We start from the raw sequence: 16,119 nt of genomic DNA, 5'->3' as shown, positions 1-16,119 counted from the left end.
GTTGCCACAGGGCCTCTCCCTATCTGACGTGGAGGGAGGCTCTGCCCAAGCCGCCATGTACCGTGAATCACAAAACTTCAGAACCTCTGTCGGAGCTGTCATTGTCACAGAAGGACTCCACGCATAACCTACGGGGATTTTTTATTGTTTCAGACCCAGTCATGCATACTAAAGTTACATGTTTTCACCACTTTGACTTAGAAAATGCACTAGAAAAATAAACTTTTTGGTCAGAACAAACACTGAAGTAGATGAATCCTCCACCACGTGTCCATACACTCAAAGCTAAACTGAATTTCAGTTTGAAGCGAGGAATGTGACCAGCGGCTGAAACGGTGCCCTAGTCTGGTCAGAAAATTAGCCCACCTTCCGGCCCTGTCGGAGTGGTGTCGGAGAGAGGTTGCGGGTATTCCACTGCCATGAGCTGTAAGCGAATCCACAAGAATCCCCACTGGCAGCTGAGTTTCTGCCCAGCTAAACATGCTGGCCAGGGAGACCAAAGGAAAAGCAGCCGTCAAACGGTGAATTCATCACTAGCATCTCCATCCGTGAGCCACACCGGGCCTTCCTGTGGAACCAGATCTGTTAAGGAGGAATTTGGATCTGATGACGCCCGTTACTTGGCCTGTCAAGCAAACCATTGCTGAGTCGGGAGAATAGGAAGGAATTTACTTTGGATTTATGGATTTATGAAATTACCAGATCCCCACACTGAGAGGCATCACCAGAACGGACATCTTTCCCGAACAGCTGAGAGGTTTCTGTTTGGTGTCTCCACATATCTCAGGCCACAGAACAGCCACACTTACACCATGACCTTGGTTAACACTTCACTTCCTAAATGGAAGAGGGGGCTTCGGGAGAAAACCTTAAAAGCTGAACACTTTAAAATGAAGTATTCTAATAATGCCACAACAGTACTACAGGTTTTGCCTCCCCAAATGAAAAAGTAATCTCATGCCTGACCTTGAGAATCCCGTGGCATTTAAAGAAACTGCCCACCCAGGGAGAATTCAGAAAGGCTCAGTATCTTACGGGAGTTCAGGGACAATACCTCTTGCTGTCCTCTCTCTCTGGCAGAAATGTAGTATCTTAACAAGCCGAAGTGTTTGTAAACCTCTAAGGACATGTGGCTCCTTGTAAAAGCAAGATGAAGTCTGGGGACGCTAAAGCCACTTCTGCCAAAAGCAAATAAACTCCAGAGAAGCCAGAGGTGTGCACAGTTGTTTCCGTAGCTTTCTTCCAGCCTCCCCCTGTGAAGGCAGAATAGGATTCCAGGAAGAGACACAATTTTCCAGATTCTGTATAAGAAGAGGAAGAAGACCCCCATCTTACCTAAGTTTACAGAGTCATTTGGCATCGACAGCTTCAGATGTCGATTCATTCAGACCTACATTTCCTATAAAGTAACCCAGATTGGCAGGGGAGGAGGGGGGAGGCAGTAAAGGCCTCCAAAAGGCAGAGTACAATGTCCCTGTAGCAGTAAAGCCAATTGATGCCGAAAACAGAGGGTTCTGAGCCGAGTGTAGATCCTTTTTATCATGTGATTCAGGGGTGTTCAGTGGCTCATCCAAGGCCACGGTAACATAAAGCCATTACTCGGGTCTCCTGATACACCATTCCTTTCCCTTTTCTATACCACAGTGCCCTGAATTTGGGGAAAAGTTACTTTTCAGGTGTTGGTGAAATGGGCCAGAATTTTTCCCTGAAGGAAGACACTCCCAGGTCTCCGGATGCTCCCTCATTTGGCCCATCAGTGTACCCCCACTACCGAGTCAGGCTCACTGGGTGCTCCCTTGGTTGTTCCCTCACCCTGCTAGGGAAACTTTACACAAATGCCTGGCGAAGCCACACAGAAACTGCCTTGATTTTCACCCAAGCAGTCCCAGTTTCACAGCTTGGTTCAAACCTCCTGAGGTGTCAAAGCTATTTGATCTCTCTTTGAAGCTGCAGAAGGCAGACAGATCTTAGCTCTGACTCCTTTCAGAAGCTGAATGCAACAGCTCCTTGGTCCAACTGGAGAGGCCTCGGAAACGGGCAGCATCCTGGTCTCTGACATACTTGTCCAGGTGAGCTTAAATACATGTAAACTTCTGCAGTCAAACAGACACGGGCAGAACCGGCCAGGAATGCAATACAGAGTTTAAACTTTGGAAACCTGGTGGGGCCAAATGGTTCATTTGTCCTTCATTGTAGCTTGCTGTTGGTTTTGTTTTTTAAACTCTTTCCTCTTTGAGATGTGAGAAAGCCTCTAACCAATTCCCACCTCCAAGCAGTTGGGTTCTGAACCATCTACTTTAGTCATCCTACTTGTGCTATTTTGATCTTTTCAGCAATGCTGGTCACACTGTCATCAGCAGATGGAACCGGAGGCTGTCAGGGGTATGCACTTGGGTATTTCCAGCTATGCCAGGTCCCACGAGGATTCAGGGTTAGTATCTATGGTGAAAGGATCTTTCTCTGGAATTGGCACTAATGAGGTGAATAATTTCCACCACCAACTTCTCCAGACATTTTAAACAGTACTATACAGATGAAGAGCTTATTAACAATAGACTGGCCTTTGCATTTCAGAGTACCGTTCTCTACCTAACTGAGCTGTCCCCCTTGCCTGGTGGTCTAGTAAATGCATGGAGAAGGTACTTACACAACACACAGTACTCGTCACTTTTTAACGCCATGACTTTCAAGGAATGAATACAAAAGAAAATAGGTCAAAAGCCACCAAATGAACCACTTAATTTGATGCGTGGGCTAAGGCTAAATTTTTGACAGAAAAGGTCTAAAGTGCTGAAACGCAGAACTAACATTCAGTCTCGCTGGATAAGGTCTGTCCACCCACACCAGAGGCAGAGACTCAAGACGGTCTGCGAGGGTGGGGGCCCCAGAAGTGATCCAGCAATAACCTGCCCTTGCAATCATTTCCAGAGACCAAAATTTAAGAATCCCACTCAAGTCATTTAACCATTCCCCACTGCCAGGTTTACAAGGTACCACCGGAGCCTCAGGGATAGAAGGAATTCATACAAACCCTGGTCATCTCACCTGCCCTTTTCAAGTTTAATCCTCCCTACAAGAAGGAAGTTCGTTATCGCCAGGTCCCAAGAATATACATACTAGTTTCCTTAAAGGCAGGGCCAGATGGTGACATACGCCTCTTGGAGAGGCCCAGATGTACCACAAAACAAGATCCAACCACTTGCATCTAGAGGCAAGAAAACCAATTTTTCTAGGCAGAAAGCCAACATCTAACATTCAGTAACTAAACCAAATCCCAGAATGTCATGCCAAAGCCCTAGGCATCATTTCATCCAGCCTTATTTTACAGATGAGAAAGGTGAGGCCCACAGAGGCCCAGGTCTTGTCTACAGTCACACATCTGGGGCTGGAGCCCTGGTCTCTTAATTCTTGGGCCAGAATTCTTTTAGCTACTCAGGCCTCACATCCAGTGTTTCAGGTTGAGTAAAATCATATACCTCTAGGATCCTGTATGATTCTGTTGAGAACCAGGGCTAAGGCTTTATGGGTTTGGGAAAACTTCAGTTTCTATTGCAAGAGTCAACCAGTGAATCCCAGAGGTGCTTTGAAGTCTTGCTCCCAAATTTGATCATGAAGTGCTGCTTATGTCCTGATGCTCCCACGATTGAGTTAAAGGTGCTTTCCAAACCCGGTGATGGCAGCTGGGGTCTGGACCTCAAACTAGAAATTTCACGATGAGCAACAGAGGTCTTTAGTTAGGGTTCATGCGAAAGACAAATTCCCAAAGTCTCACGTGTGGCCACCTGGTAGGCTCGGCCAAGTTATTTCACAGGCGTGTCGCCACTGGCCAGTCAGGTTGTTTTCTCCTGAATGTGGGACCAAAGTGACTTTGGTCCTGGTTTTTCTTGTTCCGACATCTGTAAGAACCAGATACAGCTTCCAGATTAATGGTTGCAAACCGAGATTCCAAACATTTGGGAATCACTGAGGACATTTTCCGTGTCTTCCGTGGATTAATTCAAGTAACCAATGGCTTACCCCGTGGCTCAGCCTCAGAGCCCCACAGGATGCAATTCAATGACAAGGAGCAAGACTGACTCCGTGGCACCTCAAATTCTCCTTGTGCCTCTCCAAAGCAAAAGGCAAGGATTTAAAGATGGTGGCACTCACAGAGGACTGGCTAATAGCAGGAGTATAGCTGTGACTTCACAGCCCGCAGGGAATCATCACACTGCGCGTCTGAGCTTAGCCCCTCGGGCGGCAGGGCCTGGCCCAGGATGCTGTCACAGACGGGAACAGGTTGGCAGAACTCTCTCACAAAGTCCTCCTCCGAGGCCAGCAGCACCGCGTTCCAGGCGGTGGTGTCTAGCTCTCCAGCCGTGCCCCCATACTCCTTGGGGAGGATGCTTCTTGGAAGGTTTGTGTGGAGAGAGTTCAGGTCAGACCCGTGGAGGAAAAACTAAAGGGGGGGATGAGATGGAAACACACGTGTCCTCAGGTTAATCAGGATCGGTGGCCTGCAGGATAGGTAGGCGCTCAGACATCTGCTGACCTTATAAAGGAACAGTTGACGGCAACTTCGCCCTTCCAGTTCCTCAAAAAGCCCAAGGACCCTTAATTCCCTTCCTTATAACCCACGCACTGTTGGCTGGCCCTTCAAAATATATCCGAGATTCGACCCCTTTGGAACCATGCCGCTAGGGCTTCTCCCCTGGGTTCCCACGATAGCTTCTGACCTGGTCTTCCTACTCACAGCCTGTCCTACAATCTCAGCTCTTCTCAGTGCTGGACGGTGCCGCTCCTCTTTGTACAACCTGCCAACGCTCCCACCTCACGCCCACAGGGCCTGGCATAGTCTCGCCCTTGCTGCTCCTCTGTCTCCTTCCTCCCTCTGCGGATGTGCTCCCACCTCAGGGCAGTGCCACTGCTGATTCTCTTATCTTTATGCTCACTCCCTCAGGTCTTTGCTCAAGGCCAGCTTCTCAGCGATGCCACCTCTAACCACCCTGTTGAAGGCTACAACCCCTTGCCCCCGTTCTGTACTATCCCATTTCTCTGCTGAATTTTTCTCCATAGCACTTACCACATTTTAATACTAGGTAATACACATCCGCTGTCCGTGTCTCTCTCTAGAATGCAAGGTTCCCAGGGGGCAGAGATTTTGGTCTATATATTGCTCATCTAGAACATACTTGTACATAGTAGTTAAGTGATACATATTTTTGAATGAGTGAATGAGCATATGAAGGATGAAATGAACAGGATAATGGACCACAGATACGGTCATTTCATAGATATAAAAGGCCTCTTCCAAAGGCTGCTTTGGCAGCCTGGGGTGCCTGGGTGGCTCAGTTGGTTAAGCATCTGACTTTGGCTCAGGTCATGATTTCACAGTTTGTGAGTTCGAGCCCCGTGTCGGGCTCTGTGCTGACAGATTGGAGCCCACTTTGGATTCTGTGTCTCCCTCCCTCTCTGCCCCTCTCCCGCTCGTGCTCTGTGTCTCAAAAATGAATACACATTTAAAAAAAATTTTTAAATAGAATAAAAAAAAAAAAAAAAGGTTCCAAACAGTATCTCCAGGTACTAGGCAGGGATGCTACTAAGTTAGCAATTCTCAAGCCAAACTGTGCATCAGAATTACCTTAAGTAGAGTTTAAAAACACAGACTCTTGGGCTTCACCCCTAAACTGGAGTTAAAATCTTCAGGAAAAAGGTCCCGGAATCTGGATTTTATTTTATTATTACTATTATTTAAAATTTTATTTTTAAGTAATCTCTACACTCGACATGGGGCTGGAACCTCTAACCCCAAGATTCAAGAGTTGCATGTTCTACTGACTGAGCCAGTGAGGTGCCCCCTTGTCTGGATTTTAAATTCCTTCTCCTGCAACCCTGAGATTCTATCTCTATGTGTTTCCTCTTTGAAAAAGAGTACATGGGGCGCCTGGGTGGCTCAGTTGGTTAGGCATCCGACTTCAGCTCAGGTCATGATCTCACAGCTCATGATTTCGAGCCCCGTGTTGGCCTCTGTGCTGACAGCTCAGAGCCTGGAGCCTGCTTTGGATTCTGTGTCTCCTCCTCTCTCTGCCCCTCCCCCACTTGTGCTGTGTCTCTGTCTCTCAAAAATGACTAAATGTAAAAAAAAAAAAAAAAAAAAAGAATTTTTTTTTAAATAAAAAACAGAAAAAGAGTACAAATTCAAGACCATCTTTGGAGGGACCATAATATTCATAGGCCTGGGGAAGAAGGAGAAAAATACGGACCACATTTAATTGCAGTCCTCAGAGAGGCTGAGGGAGAAGACGTGGCTCTTCTAGGTCAGAACCATCTATCCTTTGTTAAATAACAGGTAAGCTACAACTCACAAATCTCATAAACCTTGAATTATTCCACAAACTTGATATAGCAAGACAACAAATCAGGTAAATGGGAGGCCTTGAAAATAGCGTTTTTTTGGTTTTTAAAAAATTTTTTTTTCTTAATGTTTATTTTATTTTTGAGACAGAGAGAGACAGAGCATGAACGGGGGAGGGTCAGAGACAGGGAGACACAGAATCTGAAACAGACTCCAGGCTCTGAGCTGTCAGCACAGAGCCTGACACGGGACTTGAACTCACGGGCCGTGAGATCATGACCTGAGCTGAAGTCGGCCGCTCAACCGACTGAGCCACCCAGGTGCCCCTAAAATAGCGTTTTTAAAGCCCAAGAAGCTGTAGTAAGAAATCGCCATAACTTTTCAACTATCTGCCTGATACTACGCTTTTCCATGCCCTCTTGCACACAAAATACAATGTTGGTTCGCAGTGCCCAGGCCAGGATATTAAAAAGTCTAAATGACTACAGAGCAGAGAAGCTCTTATGATACCAATCCCACTCTGCTCTCTCCACTGCCAAATATTCTGATTAATTTTATCTTCTTCTCACAGAAAGGACTGTTCATTTAGTTTATCTGTAACTCTGTACTTTCCAAATTAATCACTCCAGGGCAAAAATAATAAAGAAGTTTATCAATGTCACCAATAAAGGAGCAAAAACAAAAAAAAAGTTAAAGTATCAAGTTAACAGAATCATCACTTACTCTGTTTGCTATTTTCTCCTTCAGAAATGGTTTTATGATGGCAAAAATGCCTTTAAATATTCGAGGTTCATTCACTACATGGACTGCTTTTATCCGAATGGGGAAGCCATCCTGTGAGGGAAGGGAAGGAGGTGTTAGAACAGGTCGGGTGCCTGCAGACTGTTTCCACAGTCTGCCTTTCTCATTTAAGTCTTCTTCATTAGGCCCCCAAATTGGTTTGGTGTGATTCTCAGGGCCTCATCAAAGATGGCCCACGTGGGGTCTAGCCAGGAAGACAAGCCTCAGAGAAAGAGTCTCTTGGGACCTAGACTTAGGCAAATAAGTGCAGAGCTGCTCCTCTTGTAGGGGTGGAGGGGGGGCATAAAAAGGCCAGAGCCTGTGGATCAATGTAGCAAACATCAGACCTTCAGGATCAGTGTCACCCAAAGAGTATTTCTCAGGACAGTACTAGGTGTGATTGGAAAAAAGGTTCCACAGTAGGTAGGTTTGAGAGTAGCAGATCACAGAGTCACACAGTTTCCTTAAATGTGACACTGTTCACATGCAAATGTTTACAGTCACATTCACAAGAAAGGGACATGCTACACCGTACCTCCCAAACTTATTTAACCCTGGGACTTTTTTTCCCCCAAATTACCTTCCAAGACTAGAAAATATGATCCAAACTCATTATGCTGATACTTGAATCTACACAGTAGATCAAAAGAAGAGTGGGAGCTCAGGAAAGCCAGAGTATTAGCTCGTCGCCAGAATTCACATTTCTGATAACGACCAAATGTAACACTGATGTCGAAATAATCAGCCTGGTAACAGTAGGGGCTTACACACATTGTGGGATTCGGAGAGGAAACTGTTATATGTCTGGTGCCCCACAGCTCACGAGAGACTGCACCCACAAGCTAGTCGGGGGGAATGAGGAGCCAAAACTGTTACAGCTGGGAGACTCAGGCCAGGCTACGCCTGGGAGGGCTTGGGGTCCCCATCCACCTAAAAGGAAAAGTAATTCGTGCTCGCTTAGGCAGCACGTATACTAAAAAGGAACACAAATTCTTGCCTTGTCTATCTCAGAGGACTCCCTGTAGGACTGAATGAGATAATGACTATAAAAGCACACTGCAAACCGTTGAACACTGTGCACATATGGGAGGAACTTTCCGGTTCCCGGCGCTTGTGTTCTGAAATACAGAACACGCGAAATGTGAAAGCATCTGTCCAAAACAGTCCAACAGGCTCCCCGGCCCTACGTCCCAGAGGGCAGGACAGGCTCTAGCAGTCAGACGGAAACACAGATTCTCAGTTTCATTTGTTCGAAGTGCTCCTCTGTCTTCTGGAGCAAAGAACCCCTCAAAAAACGTGCAGAAAGCATTTCTCTGGTTGTTTGGGCTCTTGCCCTAAAGCTGATCTTGCCCAGATTGAAGGCACCTCAGAAACTACTGGAGAACCTGACGAGAGTGTGTGGTAAATAGGGCACCTACATTTCTTCCCATAATGCTTTTGCATCTTTCAGGTCATTGGAGAAGTGGGGTTTGTGTAGCACGTGGGCTCTGTGGTAAACGGACAGGCCCTGGGGAAAGCCAAAACCATCATGGAGCAGGCACACAACAGACAAGGGCCATACCTGAAGGATGCCAATCACTTTTTTGGCTATAAAAGGGCCAAAGTGAGATGCTTTTGATAAGCTCACTCCTTTGTAGTCTGCAAGAATTACAATTCCATTCACCTGGGTTTCTTCAGACTGAATGAGTTTTTCTAATGTCAAGTATATGGCTCGGATGTTTTCGGTAATTGGATAGTTGCTCGGTATCCATCTGTCTGAGGTCATAAGAAACAGACAGAATTGTTACAGAGATGAATACAAACAGGTAACTCACAGGCTAAGGTTGATCTCCTTGCTAGAACTCTTGTTTAAAGATAGAAAGAAAGATATTCTACTGGCCTGACTCTGTTTAGGTTAGTAAATGGGACGCCTTAAGCAACAGCTGATGTTCTTAATTCCAAATACAGCAACACATTGTGAAGTGGAAATGCCATTGGGTGCTGCGGTTAAAAGCATCAGCTCTGAAGTCAGACACACCCAGGGGTTTGCAACTAACTAGCTGTGTGACCCTGGGTGAGTTACTTCCTCATTCTGAGCCCACATCTCCTCAGCAGAATGGGATAATAACACTAACCTTAATGGACATCTGTGCCTTCTGCCAACAGATGTGTCCCCAGATTTTTATACCACCACCCTGAGCTACCTCTTTCCATGCTATCCGGGCAGTTTGGTAAAACTGACCTGACTCCTGACTGCAGAGGTGGGCTTGGTCAATGCGGGTCTTACCTCCTCCTAGCCACAGCATGTGATCCAAGCCAGATCAAACAGAGCCAAAGGGACTCAATTCTGGGACCTCGGCCCTTTGGAAAGAAAAGATCTCTCTTCCCTCCGGTAGTGGTGAGGCCAGGAGCCAGAGACTCAGGGGCCCCATGAGGCAAGAGCTGGCCTGACACTGAAGCCTGTACCAAGGGAGGCAGAGATAGAGACAGCTTTCCAGTGCTGTGGTTTGAGCAAAGTCCCCTTTCTGGATGCTTCTTTAATATTCCCTATATATTTAAGGAGTCCTTCCTTTCTCTGGGAAGAAGATGGAAATGACAACTTTTGACTATTAACCACTATTCTCAAGAAAATCCCACCAAGACCGGTGTGTCCTTTTCTTAAGAAGATAAAACTCCACGTGACTGTCACCACCAAGGGGATATGAAATATGCGCAACATTCCTACGGAAAAAGTCTTTGTCCAAAAACTGTGCCAGTTTGCTGTTTAATGTTGCTGCCAATTAGAGCTGCTTCTACATAACTGGATGTCATCCTTTTCAGTCACATATGTCCCAAAAGAGCTTATAAAAAGGCAAAGCTAATAGCCAGTTGACAACAAAACCTCCTGTGTATGCCTCCTCCTAAAAAGTTGCATTGGTGGGAAGGGTCTAGCTCTGCTCTAGACACATCGGGAAAATCCACCTCGCAAGCAAAGGGTTGAAACCACGCAAGCAAAGAGGTGAAATCAGTGTGCTAATCTGTTTTGTAATATCCTTATGAGTTGAGTACAGAGGAGTAGCAGAAAAAAAAAAAATTAAAAAAAAACCACAGCTGACTGGTTCCTAGGGCTCCCAATGCCCTAAAATCTCCTAGGGCTCCTGATGCCCTAAAATCTCCACTGCATTGCTTATTTTAAAATAAAATAAAAAATAAGGTAAACAATCCCAGTTTTGGCAAGTGTCTAAAATAGCAGATAAATCAGTTAACACTGTGCCTGGGACACACTAAGGGCTCAAGAGGATGGTTTAATCTCCAAAGAGGGTTTGGTAAATGACCAAAGCACCTGGTGACATGGAACTTCAAGGCAGAGGAAGGCACAGGGAGGTCTCTATTCCCCTTCAGGCGTCCTTTTAAGAGGAGTGTTACGAGATGTCCTGATTAATACCACAAAGTGCTAAGATGGAAAACAGAATCTAAAGTCCATGGATGGCTTAACAAAGTAGAGGAAAGGAGGGGGCGGGAGGAGGCACAGGGTGGACAGACTGGACTGCCCACCCCCACTGATGTCTACCTCACCTACTCACAAAGGAGGGATGGGGCGGGGGGCTCCTGGCAGCCCTGCTTTGTACCCTGTGACCGAGGCAGTCTTCTCAGCCCACCAGACTGCCATCGCTAGAAACCGGGACTGTGCGTGGAGCGATACCAGATCTCACCATGTGCACAGAGGAAGCAAAAGCCACTCTACACAATGAAGGGTGAAGAAGATATGCACAGGACAGCAGGAACGTGTGGCCCAGAGAGATGCACAGACTGAAAGACACAGGCAGGACAGGGAGAATGGCTGGCTTAGTTCACGATGGGGGAATGAACTGGATCCTGGTTCTGGGGTCCCCGGCTCAGTGAGAGCTACACCTTCAGCTCGCTGGTTCCTCAGGATGCTCATGTCTTTCTAGACTAACTCCTCCCTTTTTTTTTTTTTTTCCTAAGCCAGGTTGAGTAGTTTTTTGTCATTTGTAATCAGAAGAGCTTTGGCTGTGACAGGGAGAAAACAAACAGGAAAATATAAGGGAGAGAGGGCGCCAGACACACAACATCGCAAGCGGCCGGGATGCACGCGCCCGAAGAGTCTAGGGCGATACCTGGGCGGATGCAGAGGATATGGCAGCCGCGGGGGTCGGTGTGGGGCAGCACGGTGAGGAAGCCAGAAGCAAGGACATCCTTTACAGCCGAGGGCTTCAGGTTATTGAAGACTTCGGGCCAGCTTCGCCGGCAGCTGTGGTAGTTGACCAGGAGCTGCAGGGCCCGGTCGTAATCAAACTTGCGGGCTCGGAGGAAGCGCAGCAGGAAGGCGTCATCCAGGGACGTGCTCAGGTTCGGACACTCCTTCCGCACCATGTCACGGAGGGCCTGCACGTCTCGAAGTCTCCATTCTGGCTTCTCCTGCAGCTCTTCTCTGGCTTTGGTGACCAGTTCTTCTGTCAGTGAGCACACATAGCCCGGGGGCTCGGGAGGTGGCGGCGGCGGCAGCTCATTCTCCGAGAGTGAGGCCACAGAGGGGCTGGTCCTCGGAGAGTCGCTTTCTTCGGACATTAGCTACCAGGATCCCTGCCAAGACACCAACCCCAAAGCCAAGTTAACAGAGCCCGGCCCTGCTTGTTTCAGGGCAGCACGATGGGGGGGGGGGGGGGGGGGCACAGGCACACTTTTGTCAGAGCAGTGGTTCTCAACTGGGGCAACGAACTGATCTGAACCACGTGCCCAGGTCCAACCCCAGACTGAACGAAGCCCACATTTCCACGGAGGCCCCCGGGCAGCTACAGCAGGGCATGGACACTCCTCACCAAACACCGTGGCCTTGCTGACAGATGTAGGGATGGTTGCTCAGTCTACTCATAATTAAGGAAATGTGAATCAAAAGTCTGAAACTGGTGAAAATACTTGATATTTTTGCTGATATGCTTGCTGTTGGTCAGAGAATAAACTGGCATAGCCTCTTCGGAGGGCAGCTTGTCGATACGGACCACAATTTAAAACCACACACCTGTTGCCCAGCATCCCGTTTCTAGGACATACACTTGCATGTGTGTGCAAAACAGACACCCAAGGATGATCACTTCAAGTGCTAATTATAATGGGAAAAGATAGGAAACATTTTAACTGCATACCAGTTGGAGACTGGTTAAATAATATTATAAGAATGGGATACTATTCACTCATAAAAAGGAATTAAGCAGGCCTTTATAAATGACACACTACGGAAAGGAAAGCAAGATGCAGAATAATGGGTATAATCTCATTTATATTTTAAAAATGTATTCATATATACTTGTGAATGCACCTAAAATTTCTGGAAGGAAATACAAGAAAACTGTTATCAATGGTTCTGTCTAGGGAGCAGTACTGGACAGCTGGACATTTAAAGAGAGAGACTTATTACTGTACCATTTGACTTTTCTACCATATACACGTAGGACTTATCCTGATGGCCGTGAAACCATGCTGATGGACTCTCCCACTGGGATGGAGCATAACTGATGAATGACCCCAGCTGCCAGCCCTCTGGACCCACCATCCAGGTAGATGCCACACTTTCCACAGACTGTCCCCAGCCAGTGACTGAGTGAAACGCGGGTTTCCTCTAACAGGCAACTTTGCCTTGAAGACTCCTGATCAGCCTGGCCGAAACTTCCGTGGGACTGCAGTCCATGACCTCCTACCCAAACCTCCCTCTCAGGGGGTAGATTCGGATCATTGTCTGAAGGCTCTCCCTGACTTCTCCAGTTCCCCTCCCTTTTATGCTTCACAGGCACTGCCTCCAATTCATTTCTTGCCTGTCTCACCTCATCCTGGTGTCTGCTTCTTGGAAGATCTGAACTAATACATTTATTGAATAAAAAACAAAAACAAAACAGCTGTTTTTAGATATTCCAGGAATAAGGTGGTAGCAGCTGCCCAGTTCCAAAGCCCAAGCTCTTGTCCACAGACTGCCACCGATCCCTGACTCCCAAGCTCAACCAGGAAAGCAAGGACCATCTCAGGGGTCTCTTCATGTGGGCGGTGACCAGGTAACTCCCCCTAAATGTTAGGTCTGCCCGCTCTGTCCCTTGCATTCTAACCTCCAGCCCCACCCAGCTGCTTTTACTCCCTTCCAAAGCTGGGTTTTCTTGTCTTGTTCACATCCTGTTTTCTGTGATCAGCATGCTTTTCCTCTAGTTCTTCACCTAATACTCATTCATCCTTAAGTCCCACTTAAATGCCACTTCATTCACTCAACAAATATTGAGTACTTCCTATGTACCAGGCTCTCCTCCAGGCACTGGAGATACACTAGTGAACAAGCAAAAAAAAAAACAAAAAAAAAACAGTGCCTTTGTTGAACTTAGATTCTAGCAGGAGAGGCAGACTATAAGTGAAATAAACTGTGTAATCTACCAGACAAAAGTGTTATGATAAGGAGTAAAGCAGGGAAGGGGCTTGGAGGTACCTGGGAAGAATTGGGGCTGCAATTTTAAATAGGATGGTCAGAGAAGTCCTCACCCAAATGACATTTGAGCAAAACGAAGCAGATGAGGGAACAAGCCATGTAGGTATCTGGAGAATAAGGGCAAAGCCACAGGCAGGAACACACCTGGCTTTTGCGAAGAACAGACAGGAGGCCAGTCTGGCTAGAGCCAAACGAGCCAGGTGGAGAGTATTAGCAGATGAATTTATAGAGGTACTGAGGGCCCCATAGGCACAGGGCTTTGAGGGCCATTAAGAACTTTGTTATTGAGTTTGGTGGAGGCTATCTGAGTGGACTGACGTGATCTGATTTATATTTTAAAGGATCACCTGGCTGTCTCCCAAATGGATTGTAAGGGGATAAGGACAGAGGCAAAGAAAGAGACCATTCAGAGGCTACAGAAGTAACCCAGGGAAGACAGGATGGTGCTTGAAGCAGGAAGACTTCTTCAACTCCAGGCCAGGGTAGGAGCCTCCCCACCAGCTCTTTAGCATAGCATTCTCCCTCTGTTATAACCGTAGGCAATTTGTGGGCAGCATCCATTATCTGTCTTGTTCATCACCCTAAACCCAGCACCTAACAAAGTGTCAGACACATAATCTGCACTCCATAAATATTTGCTGAATGAGTGGAATCGGCTTGGCGGAGGAATGCTAAGTGAGGAATGAAACAACATTCCTGGTTCACAGGACCCACCCTGGGCTGTTTCCATGGAGTCACCAACAGATGCCTGTAACCTCAATCCAGTGCTTACCTGGGAGACAGACTGTAGTGTCCATAGGCTATAGGCCTAGCCTGGCACATGACGGTGCTCTGTAAATATTAGCGGACGATATGAGGTCAAGTGATGTGCTGGAGGGTACACACCTAGTGAGGCAGAGCAGGGATGCGTCTAGCCCCACGCTGGGCTCTACCTCCCCCTGGAGCTTCCTGTTTAATCTCCAGGGCCTCGGTAGTGTCAAGCTCAGAGCAGGACTCAGTCAGTCTCCAGAATGAACTGATGGATGGGCGTATGGATGGGTGCAAACACCATTTGTTACGGTGAAGCCTGGAATCTTCCTCACCTGGAACCCATCGCCTTCCTCCCCACCCCACCAAGAGGAGGCCAGGAAGCCATCGTTTCTGGAGCCCCAGAGACCCCACGTCCCGACGACAACCTTCTGAGGCCCCCCACTTCCGGCTGTCACCCCTTCCCCAGGTGTCCCATTTCCTGGGGTCTCTCTCCTCGGGTCCCTTCACTTCCGGTTTCCCCTCCCTCTCAGGGGTCCCTCTCCCCGACCCCCATGACACAAGGGCGGTCTCGCGGGCACTCACCGGCCCGGCTACGGGGCGGAGCGCGGGTCAATCGGCGGCGGGAGCCTCGTCCGGCAGCGCACACAAAACCGACCCGCACTCCCTTCCCGGCCGGCCCGGCCCCTCGCGCCGGAAGTGACGTACGTGGGGCGTGGGAAGGCGAGGCGCCGCCCGTGAGTGCGCATGTGCATCGTCCCGCCGCAGTGCCGGCCCTCTGTCCCCACCTAGCGGCCAAGTCTGTGATCTGGAGGACTCAGTCCTGCGGAGAGGCTAGTTGGCAGGGTCAGGGAGCCTGAGCCGCTTTGGGTGTACAGTCGGGGTCAGGGAGGCCCAAAGAAAGAAGGAAGGAAGCTGCCATTTCTGAGAACATACCTCCATGTAGCTGGCGTTTTACACCCATTGTCTTATTATCCTATTTATGGAATCCCCGTATTTCATGGAGAGGGAATTGGCAATTGGTGAAGTAAAGGGCTTCCAACCCAGACCTCTTAGATTAGCATGCCAGGATTCTTGCTTCAGGACTGGCTGCTGCAAAGGGGGAGATGCCAGCCTAGAGGACATCGGTCTGAAGTTGAGTTACCTCAGGCCTCAGTTTCCTCATCTGTAACATGATTCTTGCTTTGAAATCCCTATTGAGTATTGTTTGTTTCCTGCTTTGGGACTCGTAAAGCCCTTCAGAAAGTGGTAGCTTGAAAAAGGCTTTGCTGCCCCATCTCCGTTCATTAAAACCCCCAGCACCATCACCACCACCACCACCCCCACCCCCAACCACCACCACCAACATATATTTTATGCAACTACAGCTTTGAAACAAAGATCCTGGGTCACTCTTTCAAGTGGGAAAAGACACAAAACCATTACTAGAGAGAAATTCTGTGGCCTGGGAGAACTGAGAGCCCAAATGTGTACACAAGAGATGATCTTATACAATCTCTTCCTTCCTCCAACCCAGGGGCAAGAGGAGCTCTAGGGAGATAGGAACTGATCCACGAGGGCCACAAAAGCATGGCAGTTTCTGCCAGATCCCAGATTCTTAGGGAAAGTGGGGGAGCCTGGGACTCATAAGTTTTGACTCTTGCTCTGGCTCCACCACTTCTAGGATAAAATACAAAACTTTCAGTTAAATTTGAATTTCCAATAAGCAACAATTTCTTTTTAAGTGTAAGTATGTCTTGTACAACATTTGGGATATACTTAGATGAAAAAATTTATTACCTATAAGAACTTCAAATTTAACTGGACACCCTGATTT

General features: G+C 47.7%; 1 protein-coding gene across 12 annotated transcripts in view; it reads right to left on the bottom strand.

Moving 5' to 3' along the window:
• Positions 1-124: 124 nt before the first annotated feature.
• The window catches only part of TTPAL (alpha tocopherol transfer protein like), a 36,132-nt gene continuing 20,137 nt past the window's right edge, over positions 125-16,119 (bottom strand). For 6 of the 12 annotated variants that reach the window (XM_058685720.1, XM_058685725.1, XM_058685721.1 and 3 more), the window contains 4 exons: positions 11,212-11,677; positions 8,676-8,869; positions 7,058-7,168; positions 125-4,438 (listed from right to left, as the gene is read on the bottom strand). In XM_058685720.1, the coding sequence (XP_058541703.1) occupies positions 4,160-4,438; positions 7,058-7,168; positions 8,676-8,869; positions 11,212-11,662 (1,035 nt within the window). In that variant the 5' untranslated portion in view covers positions 11,663-11,677 and the 3' untranslated portion in view covers positions 125-4,159. The other 6 variants (XM_058685717.1, XM_058685718.1, XM_058685727.1 and 3 more) reach the window with 6 other exon arrangements.

The sequence above is a fragment of the Neofelis nebulosa genome, chromosome 9, assembly GCF_028018385.1.
Source record: "Neofelis nebulosa isolate mNeoNeb1 chromosome 9, mNeoNeb1.pri, whole genome shotgun sequence".
Classification (NCBI taxonomy): domain Eukaryota; kingdom Metazoa; phylum Chordata; class Mammalia; order Carnivora; family Felidae; genus Neofelis; species Neofelis nebulosa.
This window is presented reverse-complemented; position numbering and strand designations above follow the sequence as displayed.